The sequence below is a fragment of the Geotrypetes seraphini genome, chromosome 3 (assembly GCF_902459505.1).
Source record: "Geotrypetes seraphini chromosome 3, aGeoSer1.1, whole genome shotgun sequence".
Classification (NCBI taxonomy): Eukaryota; Metazoa; Chordata; class Amphibia; order Gymnophiona; family Dermophiidae; genus Geotrypetes; species Geotrypetes seraphini.
Window position 1 is genome coordinate 87,138,502 of NC_047086.1, and position 20,566 is coordinate 87,159,067.

The window sequence follows — 20,566 nt, forward strand, 5'->3', positions numbered from 1 at the left end:
AAAGGCTGGAAGGCAGTGAGGGGAACATAGAAGGGAGAGAGGAAGGGACAATTGTTGGGCCTGAGTAGGGGGGGGGGAAGAGAACAAAAGCTGGAAAGCAGTGAAGAGAAGATAGGAGGAAGGAAGGGACAATTGTTGGGCCTGAGGAAGGAAAGAAAGAAATCACCAGACAACCAAAGGTAGGAGAAATGATTTTATTTTCAATTTAGTGATCAAAATATGTCAGTTTTGAGAATTTATATCTGCTGTCTATATTTTGCACTATATTTGTCTATTTTTCTATAATTGTTACTGAGGTGACATTGCATATTTTAAAAAGTCATCTCCCTTGACATTTGTGCCCTGTCCCTGCCTACCACTAGACCACCAGAGGGGGGACAGGGTAAAAAGCCTGGCAAGGAGGGGGGACAGGATGCAGAGCCTGGCAAGGAGTATGGGGTTGGGTGCAGAGCCCTCCCCGACACTACCGACCGCCCCCCCCCCCCCCCGCGGGTTAGAGAATCGGGTTAGATTAGACACGGCCCGCTACACTTATCGCGGCAAGGGATCTCTCTGCGCTATAAGTATAGCGGGCCGTGGCCCCCTGACCGATCACTGGCAGGAGGGTGCCCAAACCCTCCTGCCCGAAGACGCACCCCCCTCCCCGACACTACCGACCGCCCCCCCCCCCCGACACTACCGATCGCCCCCCCCCCCCCGACAATATCGGTCGCTGGCAGGAGGGTGCCCAATCCCTCCTGCCCGAAGACGCACCCCCCCGGCGCTAACAACCCCCACTCCAACAACCCCCACTCCACCAAACCTGTTCTTACAGATGGGTCTTGCACGTCGAGCAAGCAGGCCAATCAGACCTTAGACTTAGTAGGGATGGGCGGACCCGCTATTCCTAAGGCCTGATTGGTCCAGGCTTCTAGAGCCTGGGCCAATCAGGCCTTAGGCTTCGGCGGGATGGGCCGGGCCCACCTCATTTCGACGCTTGTGCTAGAGTCAAACTGTGCGCATACTGATGGATTATGAAACAAAATAAAAACTGAAGGCAATATAAACATAGTAAATATTGTAGGGAACTTAAACATTAGGACATAGATTTTCTTCTAGATTTTACCTATAGTGTGATTGCCATTTTACTCCATTTGCCCAGTTAAAAAAAAAATATACGTTTGTGACTAGTTCTTAAGTACTGCACTTCAAGTTATTTTATGTTTTTATTTTGAAGTTTTTAGTTGTAATCTGTCAAGAACAAGGTTCTTCAGATAGACAGGTATGTATGTTTTTAAATAAATATTTATTAGAAACTGGGATAAAGCACTCTGTAAGGCCACATAATTCCTGTTTGCTTTCAATTTGCTTACTGTATATACTCAAATACAAACCAATCCGATTATAAACTGAGGTAACCTTTTCCCCCCAAAAAAGGGGGAAAAACCCCGGTTTATGTACAAGTGAACCTGTTTATATTCAACTACCATGCCTTGCACCCAGCCCTCCTTCTCTCTGCATCCAGCCTCTGATGCCCACTGCAAGCTTCCCTTAAGCCCTGGTGGTCCAGCGGTGAGCTGGGACAGGAGCAGATCTTCCTGCATCCTGTCCCGGTCAACTGTTAACCACCCCGCCTCCCGGACCCGTTGCAGGCCTTCTGTGGGCCTGCCTTAAGCCCTGGTGGTCCAGCAGTGAGCCAGGACAGGAGCGATCCCCTTCCCACATCCTGTCCCGGTCAGCTGTTAACCACCCTGCCACCCTCCCACCTTCTGGACCTGTTGCAGGCCTTCCATGGGCCTGCCTTAAACTCTGGTAGTCCAATGGTGAGCCAGGATAGGAGTGCTCCACTTCCCACATCCTGTCCCAGTCAGCTGTTAACCACCTTGCCTCCCTCCCACCTTCTGGACCTGTTGCAGGCTTTCCATGGGCCTGCCTTAAGTTCTGGTGATCCAATGGTGAGCCAGGACAGAAGCAAGTCTTCCTGCGTCCTGTCCTGGCCAACTGTTAATCACCCCACCTCCCGGACCCCCTCTACAACATACCTTCTGAATCCTGGTGGTCTAGCAGTGAAGCAGGGCCCCGTGCGGAGCTACGATCAAAAATAGCTGTGTAAGTTCCTAGGGCAGTCTCACGAGTTCTCATGGTCTCATAAGACTGCCAAAGGGCAAGGTATATATTTTCCTGAAGTCATCTTTTCTCCACGTATACCATGTTTTATAACAATTTGACATTAATGATAATGGTGAAGTCCACTAACAAAACAAATTAAATGACTCTGCTGGTTTTACATTTTTTGGATATTTCAAATGTTTTGGGGATAGTGTTTATTTACTTACCCGATTGTAAAATGGATGCTGAGGGCCTGTCATACCACTATAATAACTGCTAGGAGGTTGTGGTGACACAACCCCTGCAGGAAATTGGCCATTAAAGGAAGATGAGGAGCAAACAGATGTGGGCTGACTAAGTGCTGCTGTTGCCCTAGCAGGTCCATCTTGCAAGGGCAATGTAGGATATGGAAGTCCTCCAATATTCATTTGATCTCTTGCAGCTTGAACATCTAAAACATCAAAATATTTATATTTATAGCAGCAACTTGTTCTGTATTTACAAGTAATCCAGATCTAAATTTCAGCTTATGTAGAGTTTTCCATATAGCTAACGTTTGAATTGGCAAGTAAACAAATTTACATACTAGGGGTATGATTCTTTTAGAGAATAACACGGTGACAAAATTCATCACCATTTCCGTCCCCGCGGATAACCGTGGGAAACCATCTTCATGTCATTCTTTAAGGAGAAAGGGAAGAATCAGAATATGAATGACCACAACCATTGACCCTCAAGCTTTGCTTTGAAGAATGCTGATGTAGAAGGACTGAGGTTGAAATAGATACTAAAAAATGACATGGGATTATTTCCCGTGGTTATCCGCGGGGACGGGAACGGTGATGAATTTTGTCGCCGTGTCATTCTCTAATTGTGACCAAGCAGGCTCTGCGCTGCCTTGGTCATGTTGTTTTCCTGTCTTTCCACCAGAGGGAGCCCGGGGACTTAGGTGCTCTGCAGGTGTAGCTATCTAGGTTGCCACCAGGGGGAGCCCAAGGGCTGAGGTAATTCCTGCAGATTTGGCTAGTGCAGGGTGTGGTCTATACTAGAAAAGACAGCCAGCTGAGAGACAGGGAGGTAAGTCAGGGGAAGGATCAGGTCTCTTCCAGCAGGACTCCCCAAGTCCTGGCAGAGGTAAAGGCTGGTAACTGGACTCTGGAAAAGTTTGGGATTTGAATGCTGTGAAGAAAGCCACGTTGTGGGAGGTGAATAAGAGAGCCTTCCTGAGGAGTTTAATAAGGACCTGCAATCAACAGTGAGTGTGTGTTTTGGATACTGTTGGTTTTGTTTTTGCTTTGTTGGGACTTTCTTGTTTGAGCACTGCAATGTTTTGTGTTTAATCACCTGGAGCTAGGAGCTCTCCTTTTGTGGGGTGAGGTTTGTTAAGATCCTGGGAAGGGATTTTGGATAGCTACTTTAAAAGCTATTAATTTAAAACAAACCTGGAGACACTCCTAATTGACCCAGCAGTGTTACCTGAATCTATTGGAGGCTTCAGAATAAGGACTATAAGTAGTGCTAAGAACTGAGCTTAGCATTTTGAGTTTTTTTGTAAGAGTTTATCCTGCCAAGGAGCAGGCTTAGAGCACAGTATGTTTGTTGGCCCTGAGGAGAGCCAGTGCTCAGGAACTGAACTTTTTTTGTTGAGTTGAAAAGAAGAAAACTGATCTTCACTTTTCTTTGAGCCATCTGTTTTTGGCTTTTTGTTTGCTTCTGAACAAGAATCAGTGGCTGTTGTTTATTGATCTTGTAGGGGGTGGGGGGCGAGAGGCCAGGAGGGATGGATGGAAGGGATGCAGCAGCACCCCATCCATTATCCCACGGTTGAGACCTGACAAATATCCAAGGCCTCCTAAACCAGCGTCAGCACTCTAAACAGACTACTTTGTGGCCTGCCCCACTAGAGTTTCCCTCTACTGTGTCACTGATGATGTGATCAGTGATGCGGCAGAGGATAGGCCCTGGCGGGCCAGACCACGAAGCAGCCCGTTCAGAGTGCTGCCACTGCTTTAGGAGGCCTTGGAGGTATGTCAGTTCTCAACTGTGGATCAGTGGGGTGCTTCTTCACAGGGTGATGGGAGGGAGGTAGGGATGGAAATCTGCTGCACATGGGAGGAGAGAGGAAGAATTGGGGTGGAGGAGAGGAAGGGAGATATGAAACAAAGAGGTAGAAAAATCTCACTGGGGTGTTCTGGGTTGGGAATGTTAGTCACTGAATCAGAGAGTCCAATTTTCTCAGACAACGAATTGAGTCACTGAAGTGAATCAATTCAAATTGGCGAATTGGGCAGTACTAGTGGTGAGAGCACAAAACCCTTTCCTTTTGAATGAGTGTGCGCTACCCTATCTTTAAACAAAAACACTGGAGTTCTTTTCTGACTTTTGATTTTAGGTTGAACACCACTTTGACCATAGGCATTGCAGTATAGCAAGAAAATAGTCCCCTTTTGTGTACTTGTCACTTTCTATAAAAATATCTTGACATTCTCTAAAGAGCTAAAACATGTTCTATTTAAGTATATGGAGATCAGCACTCTGATTATAAGCCTACATTTGACTATCAACCAATTTTTTTTTTTAATTATAATTTTTAAACCAAATATATGAAACAATTTCTCCACTGCCAAGACAGAATCCCTCCACCCATTTTACCACAGGTTAATTATCACTTTCTATGGTAAGACAGTTCCAAAACACAAAGTATGGGAAAGGTTCTGTCTGATGGTATGGAGGTTGTTTACCCAGTACACTTAAGCATAGTCCTCAAATCAGGTGAAGGGAGTAATCCAGCCTACATTTTCACCACAAATGACTCTCTCTAAACTATCATTTCACAAAGATAAAGATAGATACAACAAAGCCTAGACAGGGTGCCCTGGTTAAACTAGAAACAAAAATAAACACAGAATTTCAGGAGTGCATCTGCATTAAACTGAAACAGAAATGAAGGCAGAAAACTCTAGTAGTTTCTTTGCAATATATGCTTGAAATATACAGTAGTCTGGTTTTATCATCTGCTAACATCTTACAGTATCTCAATGTCACTGTTTTAAAGTGCTGCTTTAACCTATTGGCTATTTGTTTAAAATTGAGCTGTTATGCCCTGTGTATATGCAGGGCATATCTATAGCAACATACATCTTTAGAAGAAAATTCATTAATTTTCAAATTTTCTGTTTTTCTTATAGCATCTCCATGGTGATCAGAGCTACTACAAGGGTAGTTAAGCATGCTGGTGCTCTGTTACTCCATTCCTATCCTAGTCATAGACCCTGCAAACTATACATGATTTCTAATTAGAGAGTGACACAGGGATGAATTTTTCCCCATCCCGCGGGAACTCATTTTTCCATCCTGTTGAGTTATTTTCCTGTCCCTGCCCCATTCCTGGAAGTTCTGTCCTCATCTACACAAGCCTCAAACACTTTAAAATCATAAGTGCTCGATGCTTGTGTGGTTAAGGCAGAGCTTAAAGGAATGGGGCATGGACAACAACAAAACTTGCGGAGACAGGATGGTGAAATTGAGTTCCTGTGGGGACAGGGACAAATTTGTCCCTATGTCATTCTCTATTTCTAATATCTTTTTTCTGTCAATGTTAACTGAGAAAGTTGTATTTGATCAACTTTCATTATCTGTTGAGCACATGATGGTCCTTCACTCAAGGTAGTTGAGGTTCAATATTTCACTCACTCTTCCTTCATCTCCTTGGTTCAGATTTTCTCTCTTCCTCTCTGCAGATCCTGTACCTCTCTCCCTTCTCTCTAGCCCCCTTCCCATGGGTCCAACACCTCTATCCCCTCCCTTCAGCGCCCAGGTGTGGGTCTGGCACCTCTCCCTTCCTTTCAGTTCCATTCCACCCTGTTTCCCTTCCCCCCAATCCCAAGACCAGATCCAGCAACTGTCTCCCTTCCCTTCAGCTCCATCCGGTCCAGCAGCCCAAGCAACTCCCTCCCCTCTTTGCGGGTGAAGCAACAGCCCCCCCCCTCATGCGTCCAGCAGCCCCCCTCCCTCCCTACCACAGGTCCAACAGCTCCCCAACCTCGCACTCTCCCTCTCAATTGCGGGTGGAAAAATAAATAAATAAAAAAAACCCACACCTGCGGGGCGGTGAATGGTCTTGTCTTCGTATCCACAACAACCAGTTATTTTTTTTCCCTGCGGATTACCTGCGGCTAGCCGTGGATAACAGTCACCATGTCATTCTCTAGTTCAGTACTGAAACCATCATTACTTCTTTCCTCAGTGAAATCCATTCCCCATTCCATGCAGCATGCAGGTCAATTCTCACAAAAATATATCAAACTTCTTATCGCTCAAGGAGTTGCTATTGCTGACTGATAAGCTTGGTAAAGGGAGTTCTGGCTGTCTTCAGAGGAAATTCTCAGCTGACAGAGCTTGGGGATTCTCATGAGCTAAAGTATTTATACTTTGAGCTGGAGGGGCAGAGAGAAATTTTTTGCCCACCCAAAATTGGCTATCTGGCTACGCCACTGACCCTCTCTATTATTTAACAATTTATTTTAAGTAGAATATAGAAACTAAACTAAACATTAAGCTTATATATCGCATCTTCTCTATAAGGATAGAGCTCAACACGGTTTACAAGAGTTTAAGAAAGGAAAATATAATAAGAATTAGTGGTTATATAGAGAGCAGCGGAAATTACATTTTTGAAAATAGCCACGTTTTCAGATGTTTTGAAATAATTGGAAAGAGCCCAAATTTATTCCAAAGCTCAGTAATTTTAAAGTAGAAAGATTTTCCTAATTTTCTGATATAGATAACGCCTTTTAACGAGGGGAAAGATAATTTAAGCTTTTGGATAGATCTGGTAATATCAGGTCTCACAGAGTTCCAGGATAGAGGAATTAAAGGGGGAAGAGTGCCATGCAAGATCTTAAATGTTAGGCAGACACATTTAAAATAAACCTTAAAGATGACTGGGAGCCAGTGAAGTTTTAACAAAAGCGGGGAAACATGATCATATTTGCTTTTTGCAAAGATCAACCTAGCTGCAATATTCTGGATCTGTTGAAGTCTTTGAAGACTTTTCTTGGTTAGACTTATATAGACCGAATTACAATAATCCAACCTCGAAAGAATGAGTGATTGTATGAGGACAGCAAAATGTTGTTGGTGGAAGTAGGATCTCACTTTCCTCAGCATATGGAAACTAAAAAAATAGTAATATATTTGCATATTGTAGTTATGTTATCTATGGATGATAGGCTGATAGTTAGATCTGTGCCTTGTTATATATTAAATATGAGTACCCAGTAAGGTAACATTGCATGTGGGGACCATGATTTGGTTACAAATTTATGACAAAGCAATGTGTTCAAGCTGGAAAGTAAGCAACAGAGGAGGAATCCAAAGATATTATTTAGCTATAGCTGGAAGACTAGCCTGCATAAAGTTGTTCAGAACCCCGCTATTGGGGTAGTCTGCCTTGCTCAAGAGCAATGGTGGCCGAAGCCTTGCTATAAACAGAGGCCTTGTGTACTGTGTGGACAGTAGAACAGCTTTTCTCTAAGAATAAGAAGGGGGAGGATATAAATCTTAAGCAGTTAGCTTCTCCTGCAAGGTTATCTAAAGTTGCAGCCATTTTGCCACTCTGAATCTGCTGAATTCTTTTATTGAGTAAGATAAAACAAAAGGGAAAGAAGACAGGAGTGCTGGAGTCAAAACTGTTTCATATAAATACCTTTGAGGCTTGCTAGTTCCTAAAAAAATTGAGGAATTCTTTCTTGAACATGGCCTTAAAAACTCATCACATCCATATTCAAAAAGACTGGTTCAATTTGCATCTTGCTTTGCTTGGGATATCATCTTCCCAGCTAACATCTTGCTTTGATCAGAATGAAAAATACTGAATATCTTTTTTAAAGTACTATGCACCAAGTTGGCAGACTTCAGATACATTTAAAACATGCTTACCTGCAATTATTTCTCTCAGTTTGGGATCAAGGTTGACAGTACATGGTAAGAAGGTTTTTACATCTCGTGCTACTAATACTGGTGTTCGTGAAGATAGAAATACTTCAAAGTTCCTTATGTCACCATCAATTTCAAGCAGTGGCTCAATATCTTTTGTCGTTGGGATATTTTTTGATATTCTAAAAGGAAAATTTCAGAAGATAATATTAAATAAATCATGTACAATATAAATAAGATCAAATTGGCCCTTTGCATTGATTGTTATATAATACTATGGCAATATTTATATATCGCCTATACTACTACTACTAATCATTTTTATAGCGCTATTAGACATAAGCAGCACTGTACATCAAAATACAGAAGAGACAGTCAAAAGAGCTTACAATCTAGTCAAGACAGTTAAACTAGACAGTTCTAGGACAGATTCCATAGAATAAGAGCTGCATCAATTCATCCAGGAATTACAAAGTATTATAATAAGTACATTGCAAATTAAATATCAACTATTCTACAAAATAATCAAGTTTTTAAAATCCATTGGAATCTAAAATAATTACAACAAGATCTTATAGTAATTGGAAGATAATTCCATAACTCAACCATATGATATTGAACGGAAGAAGAAAGCTGCTTAATTGATTTTAAATTCTTAAACATAGGAAATTTTGGAAACTATAAATTTCTGATATTATGGGCTCCTTTTACAAAGGTGCGCTAGCGGTTTTAGCGCGTGCTTAGCGCATGCTAAAGTGCCGCGCACACTAGCCGCTACCGCCTCCTTTTAAGCAGGTGGTAATTTTTCGGCTAACGCGTGCTAATCTTGTACGTGCGCTAAAAATGCTAGCGCACCTTTGTAAAAGGAGCCCTATATCTCAAAGAGGAATGTCTACCAGATATGGAGAAATTAGGTTCTTACCTGCTAATTTTCTCTCTTTTAGTCCCTCCAGATCGGCACAGAATACATGGGTTTACGCTCCTCTACCAGCAGATAGAGACCGAGAACACATTGACTTTTAGCAGTAGTACAAGTAGTACAATCAGTCTGACAAATAGCCAAGTAGGAACTAAGTACTAAATAACTGTGAACTAAAAACACATCAACTCCACTAACATATGGAGAAGGCAAAGTAGTTGTCCGGATCGGACAGGGAAACACTGCTGGATACCAATTAGAACAAGAACCTTCAAGGTGTCCCCACAGTTTGCCAGCTAAACCAGTCAAACCAAATGCTGCTGCTCTTATGGTACTCCCCCCAAAAACAATAATAATAAGATACTGCAGAAAAAGCCGTAGTCTTCATGAAAAACACTGAATAAAATGACATGGTGGGGGGAGGGGGGGTCTGTGCCGGTCTGGAGGGATTAAAAGGAAAGAAATTAGCAGGTAAGAACCTAATTTCTCCTTCTTTATCATCCCTCCAGACCGGCATAGAATGGATGGGACGTACCAAAACAGTACCCATCATGAGTGGGACTCCCGAAGGACCACCACAAGAACATGCTCACTGAACACCGTGTCCCGATGTGCCTGAACAGCCACACGGTAGTGTCGAACAAAGGAATGGAGAGAAGGCCAAACTGCAACTTTAAAGCTATCCACCAGAGGCACAAGAGAACTCTCAGCCCAAGAGGGTTGAGTAATATACCAAATGTCCTTCCCCAACCATGCGTTTTCAAAATTCCATCAATTGGCACCTCTGTTTTCCAGTTAAGTTCCGAGTAACCTGGAAAGAGCAAAGCCAGGAACTTAACTGGAAAACAGAGGTGCCAACTGATGGAATTTAGAAAACGCATGAGGAAAAGCCTGAGATAAGTACCTTTAAAATATGTCAGTTTTAAGCACTTAATTTTGTAAAAACAACATGGGACCAAGTTGAAAGTTTTGTTTGAAAAATGAACACTGTCACTTTTAGTGTGTTACATTTCACAATTTATTGCACATGGTGTACGCCCATGATGGTGCGCAGCAGGGCTTTAAAAAGAGCTCACTTGAATTGTTTAAGCCTGGAATGTTGGTTCATCCAGTGTCCCATTAGCTTTTACTAATGCACTGAGGGTACACTCATCACAAAAATTTATAATTTGGAAATTGCATATTCATAATTTGTTGGGGCCCTGGTTGCCACTCATTTTCCTTAATTATTGCATAGAGTTCTACGCTTTTGATCATTCTTTCGATATACCCTTTGGGTTGTTTGCACTGAGAGCATTTTCTAAGATGGCAGGGCAGAGGCAGATGCACGTGGGCATTACGCTTGCCTCTTAAGGATACATGGAGAGGGGAAAGGGATTTCAGGGGAACTGGGGTTTGGTAGACAACAGGGATATTTATTGGGGGGAATGGGGGTAGTCAGGGGCTGATGGATCATGATGCCAAAATTTTGTGAGGAGATCTGAAGGATCAGGGGTCGTGTGTATGTTGGGAGGGGGGTGGAAATCAAGAAACTGGGGTGCCAGGGGACAGCTAATAGCTTTTCTGTGCCATCTCAAATCTCACAGTAAAACTCATTTGCTTGGCTTAAAATCAGCTATGTAAGCAGAATAGCCTGGTTACCATATGCTGTGTGTCAAAGTCTACTGTGCAAACTAAATCCATGCATCATGTGGGTTCATACCTCTCACTAATAGTACCCTTCTGCCCACAGTAGCTTTCTGCATCAGTCCATAAGTACCTGATTTACTGGCTATACGCTCATCAATTAGATTTGAATCTGCAGAAAACAACAGCTTGCTAGACAAAGGATATAATTGGTTCTTCTAGATCTCAGTGCCGAATGTGATACCATCGATCATCCCCGCCTCCTTTCCAGATCCACAGATATTAAAATCCACGAAATCCACTGGTTCTCATCATTCTTATGACAATATCAGACAACTTCAAAACATTCAGAAAAGAAATCAAAACCCTGCTTTTCAAAAAATTCATCCAAATATCTTAACCCCTCCTCTTTTACCTCCAGAAGATTCACCTACCTTCAGATAACCTTCCCCCAAATTACCCACCTTAACACCTTCCAATTAAACAAATACCATAAATAGATTGTAACCTACCCTCTCTAACTGAATTCCATATGTATTTTTCATACAGTTCTTCACTGTCAGTTTAATTTCCATCCTATAAATTCACATAGAATTTTTCTTTTTTCAACCATCTTTATTTTCTCTTCTTTATTAATTTCCAGGTACTTTAGTTAGATTGTGAGCCTTCGGGACAGTAAGGGAATTTTTAAGTACCTTCTTACTTCTCATTTATAATCTTAATGTATATTTTCTTCAAACTGCTTAGAACCTAACGAATGTAGCGGTATATAAGAAATAAATTACATTACATTACATTCCTAAGTCAAATAACCAAAGTGTTCTGCTAAGATCTGTTCTATCACAACCAAAAATCAATAAAATATGGAGTGCCACAAAGTGCCCTCCTAGCTCCTTTACTCTTCATCCTCTATATCAGACCAGTAATAATACTGTCTTAAAATACCAGATAAAGATCCACTCCTTTGCGGATGACATACAACTATACCTGCTGCTAGGTTCAAACCGAGACATCCAAATATCCAAACTACACAACCGCCTTACAGAAGTAAAGAGCTGGATGACTCAAAACAAGCTCCAATTAAACGCCACAAAAACTGAACTCTTCTGATATGGAAAGATAACCCCAAGCTCATTCGTCCTCTGATCTTCTGGGAATCCACCACCCTAACTGCCAAAGACCAGGTATGCAGCCTAGGAGCTACACTTGACTCATTTATCACTCTATGACCATCTCTCTCAAGTGGTATCTATCTCATTCTACTACTTCTGGAAACTCCAAAAAAATCAGAAGATATTTTTCAGAACCGGACTTCTTGCAGCTACTCTATGCCTTTGTCCTCTCTCGCATGGACTATTGCAACACACTACTAAATAGTCTCGCTTCAAAAAATCTCCATCGACTACGAGTACAAAATGCCTCCATTTGCCTCCTAAAAAAACCTCAACATACATGATCCAATCACCCCAGCACTCACTGGCTACCTATCAACAAATGATGTACATTCAAGAGCCTGGCAATGGCCTACAAAGTCTTCCACACACCAACCCATATGGCCTCCAAACTACCACCTTATACTCCAAACCAGCAACTTCACGTGCAAGAAGAAAAAAGACTTTGTACACCTTCAGGATGCTCCCTCTGCCTTGAGAAAGCCCGGAGAAGATCTTACTCACACTATCTACCACACCTCTGGAACCAATTACCACTGCACATCAGATCATTAGAAGGACTACTGAACTTCAGGAAGGCAATAAAAACTCACCTCTTCCTCAATAAAATAGCTCCAGTCTAAATACCACTGTCTACCCAACAAAATCAAACATCACTGATACTACCATGCCCTGCCACACACTCCATACAATATCATGCTTAACACATCTCTAATGCGCTGTTACATATAACCTGCTATGCCACATACTGTCATTGCTGATACTTCTACCCTTTGCCAGACTTTCCATGCTATATTACCATTTACAGTTATGTATTGTCCTACCTGGCCATGTAATTACGTTCCTGCCATTATCTGCCGTACCATGTCATTATCTGCTGTATCACTGTCATGAATTATAATCCACTGTCATGCTCTATTATGTGCTGCCTCACTATGCTTCGCACTGTCAGGCACTATAATGTATTGTCAAATTCTATTAGTTACCGCAATGTCATACCAAACTCATATCACCACCACCACTGTATGAGTTCTTGCCCTATCATATCCCATTAAATACTGCCATGCTTTTTGAATACTATTGTGCTCTCCTATGTATTGTCCTATCCTGTCATGTTCCAGAATGTACTGTTATGCTCTACATTACTATACTCTTATGTTTTATGATGTTTACTCAGTTATGTTTAATTATATATATAAACTTGTAGCCAGTTCTGAGCTCTTCTGGGAGGAGGGAATATAAATTAAATAAATAAATAAATTTTAGGCACATTAATATAATATGAATGGATATTATATGGATCTTAGGTATACTACTACTTTATGTATACAGTATTTTCCTATATTATATGGAATTATTTTCTATTTCATAATATTGAGGTTGTAAACCATTATGATTTGCCTGCTTTCTAAGTTTTCTTTTCCCTTAGGCACAGAATAGAAGAACCTTAGTAAATCAGGCCCTGAAACAGCTGCAGCAGAGCTCATTGGCGATCTCTCTTCACAGCCACAACATAGGGGAAAGGTCTCAGCTGCTGGTTCCAAAGCTTTTGGGGTGGTTCCTAAACTCAAAGAAAAATTGTCAAGGCCTCCTTTAAAATCACATCTTAATGCTACATTGACATCTTGCAACCAAAAGTCACTTTCAGGAAGACAAAGTGAAGTCTTCAAGAGTTAAAGCCCTTCACTGAAATACTTTTTACCATTACAGAACAAAGTACCTAAAGAAAAGGCAATAAAGTTCTGAATAATGCACAGCTGACAAGTCACATGAATCAAATCAGCTAAATGTTAATGTCAGCTTTGCCAGTCTGAATGTGAATAGTGTTCAGAACATGACAAACAATACTGCTATTAACAAGCCTATAGCTTACAGCTCATACATGGATGCAAGTCTATTATAACTGTTTCAGCTCAATACATAAAAATATTTTGTCATGAGAGATATTTATGTAAATGCTAATATTTTGGCTTTGGCCTGTAAAATCACATGTGCTTCCATTCCTCAGACTAAAAGATTTTTTTTTTAATGAATGATTGAATAATAGTAGGAAAAGATCTATTTTTCCCATTAAATAATTGGCTGTAAAACCTGTGGATATAAAGCACCAGCATCTGTGAAAGATCCATCTTTCAAAATTTTTAAAAAAGAAACAAAATTTTTTTTAACATTGCTACCCTACATCATCACAGCTGGATTGCAGGAAGTATTCTTCTCTGCGATAGGAGAGATTGATTAACAGAATGAATCTTTAGTTGAAGACAGAATCTCAAGGAGATCAAGTTTAATATTTTTGTTGAATAAAGCAAACCAACATCGTTCACCTGAAGTAAATGTTTTTGTAGATAGCAGGATTGATAAGATACCAAGTGGGTGATGTTATTTGAATGCACCAGCTTGGTGCTAACCAGTTATTTTCAGCAGTACTAAATGGTTAAGGCCAAGATTCTTAAACCGGCGCTGATACCGGTGGCTGCCTTAAAAGCGGCCACTGATTGCATGCCAATCACACATCGTCGACATGAACAAACCACAGTGGAGATACGTAGTAATGTTGGTGTGCAGTTTATTTATAAAATGTAAAAACATGTGGTGGCTCGACATGCACGTGTTTTGGCCAATATGGCCTGCCTCAGGAGTCTTCCTTGAAAGGATCAATTACTTGGGTAAATCACTTCATCCAAGTATTCTAAGTTTGTTTGAAGATACCATACAGGTCTCTGCACACATGAACAATAAATGTGTGCAGAGATCTATATGGTAGGTTGGGCTGGGGATAGGGGGTAGAAAAGGGGAAGGAGGCTACAAAAGGGACATGTGAGACAAGGGGGCTGGGGCTGGAAGATGAAAGGGAAAAGATGGGAGAAGGGGGCTGTGGGTGCCTAAAAAGGGGTTTGGAGCTGGGGCTGAAAATAGGGGACATGTGAGGGAAGGAGGCTTTAAAGGGGGTTTCTTGGGAATGGATCAGGATCCAAGCCACACTTCAGAGGCAAAAGGGGTCAAATAGGAGAAGAGAACGAGGGGCTGAAAAAAAGGGGTAGGTGGGAGAAAGGGGCTGGAGCTTGGGTCGGTATTATTAAAAGGGAACATATTAGAGAAAGGAGCTGGGAGCTGACAATGGGGATGTGTAAGAGAAGGGGGCTGGGGGCAGAAAAGGGGATATGGGTGAGAAGGAGGCTGCAAAAGAGACATGTGAGAAAAGGGGGCTGGGGCTGAAAGGGAAAAGATGGGAAAAGGGGGCTGGGGCTGGGAGCTGAAAGGGAAAAGATGGGCGAAGGGGGCTGGGTAGGGGCTTAAAAGGGGTTTGAAGCTGGGGCTGAAAATAGAGGACATGTGAGGGAAGGAGACTTTAAAGGGGGGTTCTTGGGAAAAGGACCTGGTGTAGGAAGCTATTAAAAGAAGACAGTTCGGAGAAGAGGGCTGGAGCTTGGGACTGCAAAAGGTGAGTTGTGAGAGAAGGGGGTATGAATCTGGATTTGGGGGCTGAGAAAGAAGACAAGTGTGATAAGGAGACTGGGGCTAGAACTGAGGGCTGAAAGAGCAGGTATGAGAATGGAGTTGTGGTTGGGGGCTATAAAAAGGGAATGTGTGAGAGAAGGGAGCTGGGGATGAAAAAAGGGGAAGGTGGGAGAAGGGGGCTACAAAAGGGGACATGTGAGAGAAAAGGTCTGGGACTGAAGCTGGGGGCTAAAAAGAGGGCATGTGAGAGAAAGGGGCTGAAGATAGGAGCTGGAAGAATAAGTGAAGGTTGATGGGGAAAGGAGAGGGAGTTCTATGGAGGTGAAGGACAGAGAAAGGGGACAGATTTTTAAGTTGGTGGAAATAGGGAAGGTGAAAGGGGAAATGGGAGCCTGAATATGGGGGTAAGACATAAGAAGAATAGCCATACTGGATCAGACAAATCTATTCTAGCACCCGTTAATGTAACGGGCTTAAACACTAGTCTTAAATAATGAAGTTTTCATTTTGTAATCCTTTATTAATATTGGTAGCCCTATGTTTTAAGTATCTAATCTGTAAACTGGGTCGAGCCCTATATCAGGGACGATCCAGTATATAAGTCTAAGGATTGGATTGGATAACTATTGACTACAGTTTACAGTTCTGCGGTACTAATCATATGGCATCCACATTATTATATATGGCATAAGACATTAGATTTTATTTATTTTTTATTTCCAGTATTTATAATTTACATTATTTCACCATTCTAAGCAGAGTACATAATACATACAGTCTATAACAAGTATAACAGAATTTAAAACAGACATAAAGTTTCTCATAATACAAAAAATTCAATTTCAAATTAATGGCCTCAATGACATAACAATAATTAATTGATGACTATTATTAATTAATCAACTGATTACTGAGGGAAAATACTCCTTAAATTTGGTGATATCACTTACTATTTCAGATTATCACCAATACTCACTCAAACTACATCTGCTAAACTTACCGGTAATTAGCAGATATAGTTTAAGTGAGTATTGGTGATAATTTGGAATATTATTAATTAATAACAATTGCATGACAATTTGTATTGTCAATTAATACTAATTGGCAATACCAAATACTTAGTTCCATCTGGTCAGAATAGATTCATTAGTAGTGTATTGGTCTGTAATTTTTGGGAAGGCTACTTGCTTCTCCCTTTGGAAAGGGTGGTGAATACTTAAAATGGCCGCCTGGTGGAGGAGGTGGAGATGAAGAGTGTATCTGAATTCAAGATAGCTTGGGGACAAGTACGTTGGATCTCTAAGAGAGAGGAGGGGATAGTAGATAGTTGGGCACACTAGATAGAAAAATGAAGGCAGATAAAAACCATAAGGCCTATGTTTCTATGTTAACAGTGTCTGAAGATTCCACTTTCTAGTTTGTTCAGTATTATGATCCATTTTGTCTGAAATGTGACCTGTGTAATTAAGCAAAAGGTATTAGTTTGTATAAGATCATCACTTAACTGTTTTCCAGGACGCCTACACACTGTGCTAGAGATATTACAATGCCTTTCCTATCTCAAACAGCCTCCAGGAAGCATATCTGAATTCAACCCCATGAACAATAACCTTTGAAATCATTAAAAGGAGCACTTGTTTTTCATGTAGATGTGTGTGCATAAACAGAAAACCAGAATACCATCATGTGATAAGTATTACCCAAAGGAACCAGTGTCTTATATTAATAAAAGCAACAGCACAAAGAGAACCAGCTAGCTAGAAATTACAGTCACTTGAAGCACGTGAAGTGGTACAAAGATTTTAGTGAGTAGATTTACCAGCTGTTGACATATATTTACAGCAGGTCCTAGGAAGCTTTCTGTGTAAAAGTCACTACAGATATTCGATTCAACTAGCAATAAATACAGTCAATTGTATAATATGAGTTGGTAGGAAATTAGCATTTCTTCTTTTAAAAGGAATTTAACATTTTGACCTTATAAAGAATAATTAGTGAATTCATTTTCTGAGGAAGGAGAAAGTACTTACTAAGATGCAAAACTGCTAAGGCATGCACATATACTCTGGAATGGCTTCAATTTGTATATGAGCTAGACAAAAATGGACCCTGGAGGAATGTAGGAAGAATCTCTGCTCCGACTGCTCATAACACATAATGCAAAATGCAGTAAGGAAAGGCACAACTGTAACCAGGTTTGTCAAAGTCATATAGGTATTGAGAACTTAAGTGGCATCTAAGATATAATATTAGAAACCTACTGAATATAAATCTGAACCAACATTTCAGTCTACCTGGCTAAAACATTAGCTATTTGGTACATTCTACTGCACAGGTACAAAGCTTCCGAACAAACTACCCTCTATCAGGGGTGCCCAACTTCGGCCCTCGCCAGGCCAGGTTTTCAAGATTTCCCAAATGAATATGCATGAGATCAATATGCATACAATGGAAGCAGTGCAGGCAAAGAGATCTCATGCAAATTCACTGGGGAAATCCTGAAAACCTGACTGGATTATGACCCTCAAAAGCCAGAGTTGTGCACCCCTGCCTAGATTTTATAGGCTAATAAAGCATTTTCACATTTTTTACTGAAATTTATGAGCCCTTCTTGCCTTATCAGCACGCCACTCTGGGTAGGGCCTAAAGACTACAACCATTGTTAATGCTATTTCCCGAACTATAACTCCGTGCAAGGAATGCAACAATCAGAACGTAAAATTGTGCTGTAGTTTAGCACTTTAAACCCACCATGAACACTTCACCTAAAACTGAATACATTACTACTACTATTTATCATTTTTATAGTGCTACCAGGCATACACAGCGTTGTATGCCGAACATGGAAGAGACGATCCCTGCTCGAAAGAGCTTACAATCTAGTTATGACAGACAAACTGAACAAAATGTGTGCTTTTATACACAGTGCTCAGGTGGGAAATTACAGAGGGATGATAAGTAGTGCTGCCTGATTCAGGAAAAAAATTTTTGATTCGATTCAGCTTATTGAATTGGTTTTTCGATTCGATTTTCCTGCCCAATTGGGCATTTGTTGTTGTTGTTTTTTTCAAACATCCTGGTGGGTTTATTTTGTAGCCTCTTCACCCCCTTTGTCTTCTCCTAAACACTCTGGTGCTGTGGTGTAAACAAAATAAACAAACAAAAAAGACTTTTCCTCTCTCTGTTAAATCCTAGCTCATGTTTGAGGTCTAACACCAGCTCTGGCAGGATACACATTTCAAATCTGACAAATTGTAATCACAAAATGGAAAATATAATTAGTTTTTCTACCTTTTGTTGTCTGGCCATTATTCAAATCTTGTTGGTCCCAGGATCTGGTTATCTTCTGATATCTTGCTTGCCAGGGTCTCCTTCTTTCTTTTTTCTCCGTGATAACCATCCATCTGCCATCTCTGTCCTCCCCTTCCGTTTCCCTTCACTCCCCCAGAGGTCTGGCATCTTTCTTTTTTTTTTTCATCTTCATCCAGCATCTCTCCCTCCTTCCCCACCACCCCAGGGTCCACCATCTCTCCCTTTCTTTTCCCAAACACCCTACTATCCAGCATCTCTATCTCCCCCCTCCACAACATCCCTTGTGTCCTCCCTTTCTGTTCCTTCCCTCCCTAAATCCCATTGTCCATCATCTCTCACCCTCTCCTCTATTTTTAGACCCATTATTTCTTCCCACCCAAAGTCCGGCATATGCACGTCTCTTTGAACCCCCCTTCCCTCCCTCCCTCCATGTACTTCTATACCAGGGCCCTCCGCCCAGAAGGTCTGTCCCCGCTGAAGGCCTGCACCTCCCCCTGAAGGCCTGTCCCCCCCCCCCATTCCTGAAGGCCTGTCCCCCCCCCCCTTGAAGGCCTGCCCCCCCTTAAAGGCCTATGCCACCATCCCTGGCCTGTCCCTGCTTTGAAGGTCTGTCCCCCCCCTTGAAGGCTTGTCCCTCCCTTAAAGGCCTGTCCCCACTGAAGGCCTATGCCACCATCCCTGGCTTGTCCCTGCTTTGAAGGCCTGTCCCCCCTGAAGGCCTATGCCACCATCCCTGGCCTGTCCCACCCCTTAAAGGCCTGTTCCCCCACCTTAAAGGCCTGTACCCCCCCTTGAAGGCCTGTTCCCCCCCCCCAGGACCGTTTACCTTCTAATTGAAGCCTGTACAGAAGATCTCGGTTATAGCGTCTTTGCAAACTGCTTTTAGCTGTTTCCTCTGCTGCAGTCTCACCCCTCCTCTGACGTCAGAGGCAAAATCGCGGGGAGGCCAGGGGGGAATCCGGACGCCAGGGTGGGAAACCCTTCGCTCTCTAAAGCAGGTGCGGCAGCAGCCGGCCAGCAAGAGCAACGCTGCTGCTCCTGCTTTAGGGGGCGAGGGGGGAGGGTCCGAATCGGGAAGTAAATTTTTTTTTAATTTTAAATCGATTCAAATCAATTCACCCGAAGTGAATCAGTGAACTGATTCGAATCGTGACTCGAGCAGCACTAATGATAAGACCTTAGCAGATGGGCTGGAGTTAAGAATTGAAAGCAGCTTCAAAGAGTATGTTTTGAGCATGAACACTGGCAGAGATGAAGCTTGACGAAAGGAGTCACGTAGTTTGTTCCAGGCATATGGTGCAGCAAAGTAGAAGGGACGGAATCTGGAGTTGGCCGTAGAGGAGAAGGGTACAGATAAGAGAGACTTAACCGATGAGCAGAGTTCCTGGGGAAGAGTATAGGGAGAGATACTGAGGAGTGAGTACATTTGTAGGTCAGTAAGGGGAATCTGAATTCTGTGCGGAAACAGAGAGGGAATCAATGATGTGATCTGAGGAGATGGGGTAGCATGGGCATAGCAACACTAGAGGAATATATGTTTAATTCAGTGGTCTCAAACACGCGGCCTGGGGGCCACATGTGGCCCGCCAGGTACTATTTGAAGACCCCTTGGTATGTTTATCATAATCACAAAAGTAACATAAAATAGTTTCTTGATCATATGTCTCTTTAGCTATAAATTACAATATTAGTATTAAGACTTAGCCAAAAGGAAAGATTTATAAACTATAAAGAGTTTTTCCTCATGAAAAATTGTAATTTCTTTAATAAGACATTAGCTATTTTTTCTGAGGCCCTCCAAGTACCTACAAATGCAAAATGTGGCCCTGCAAAGTTTGAGTTTGAGACCACTGGTTTAAATGGTGGGGAGACATCTGGGTAGCAATATCAGACAGGCAGGCTGTGTCTTGGGCCTGAATGTCGAGAGAGAGAGAGAGAGAGAGAGAGAGAAAGAGAAGAGAGAGGAGAGGAGAGGAGAGAAAGAGAGGAGAGAGAGAGGAGAGAGGGAGAAAAGTCATAGTCACAAGGAGCTGCAGTGGGAATCAAGCTCACA

General features: G+C 42.0%; 1 protein-coding gene across 4 annotated transcripts in view; it reads right to left on the bottom strand.

Moving 5' to 3' along the window:
* Positions 1 to 20,566, bottom strand: part of KIDINS220 (kinase D interacting substrate 220) — a 306,588-nt gene that overhangs the window by 36,365 nt on the left and 249,657 nt on the right. For all 4 annotated transcript variants that reach the window (XM_033937373.1, XM_033937372.1, XM_033937370.1 and 1 more), the window contains exons 23-24: positions 8,029 to 8,207; positions 2,316 to 2,539 (exon numbers count right to left, since the gene is read on the bottom strand). In XM_033937373.1, coding sequence (XP_033793264.1) covers positions 2,316 to 2,539; positions 8,029 to 8,207 — 403 coding nt within the window. The remainder of the gene's footprint in view (positions 1 to 2,315; positions 2,540 to 8,028; positions 8,208 to 20,566) is intronic.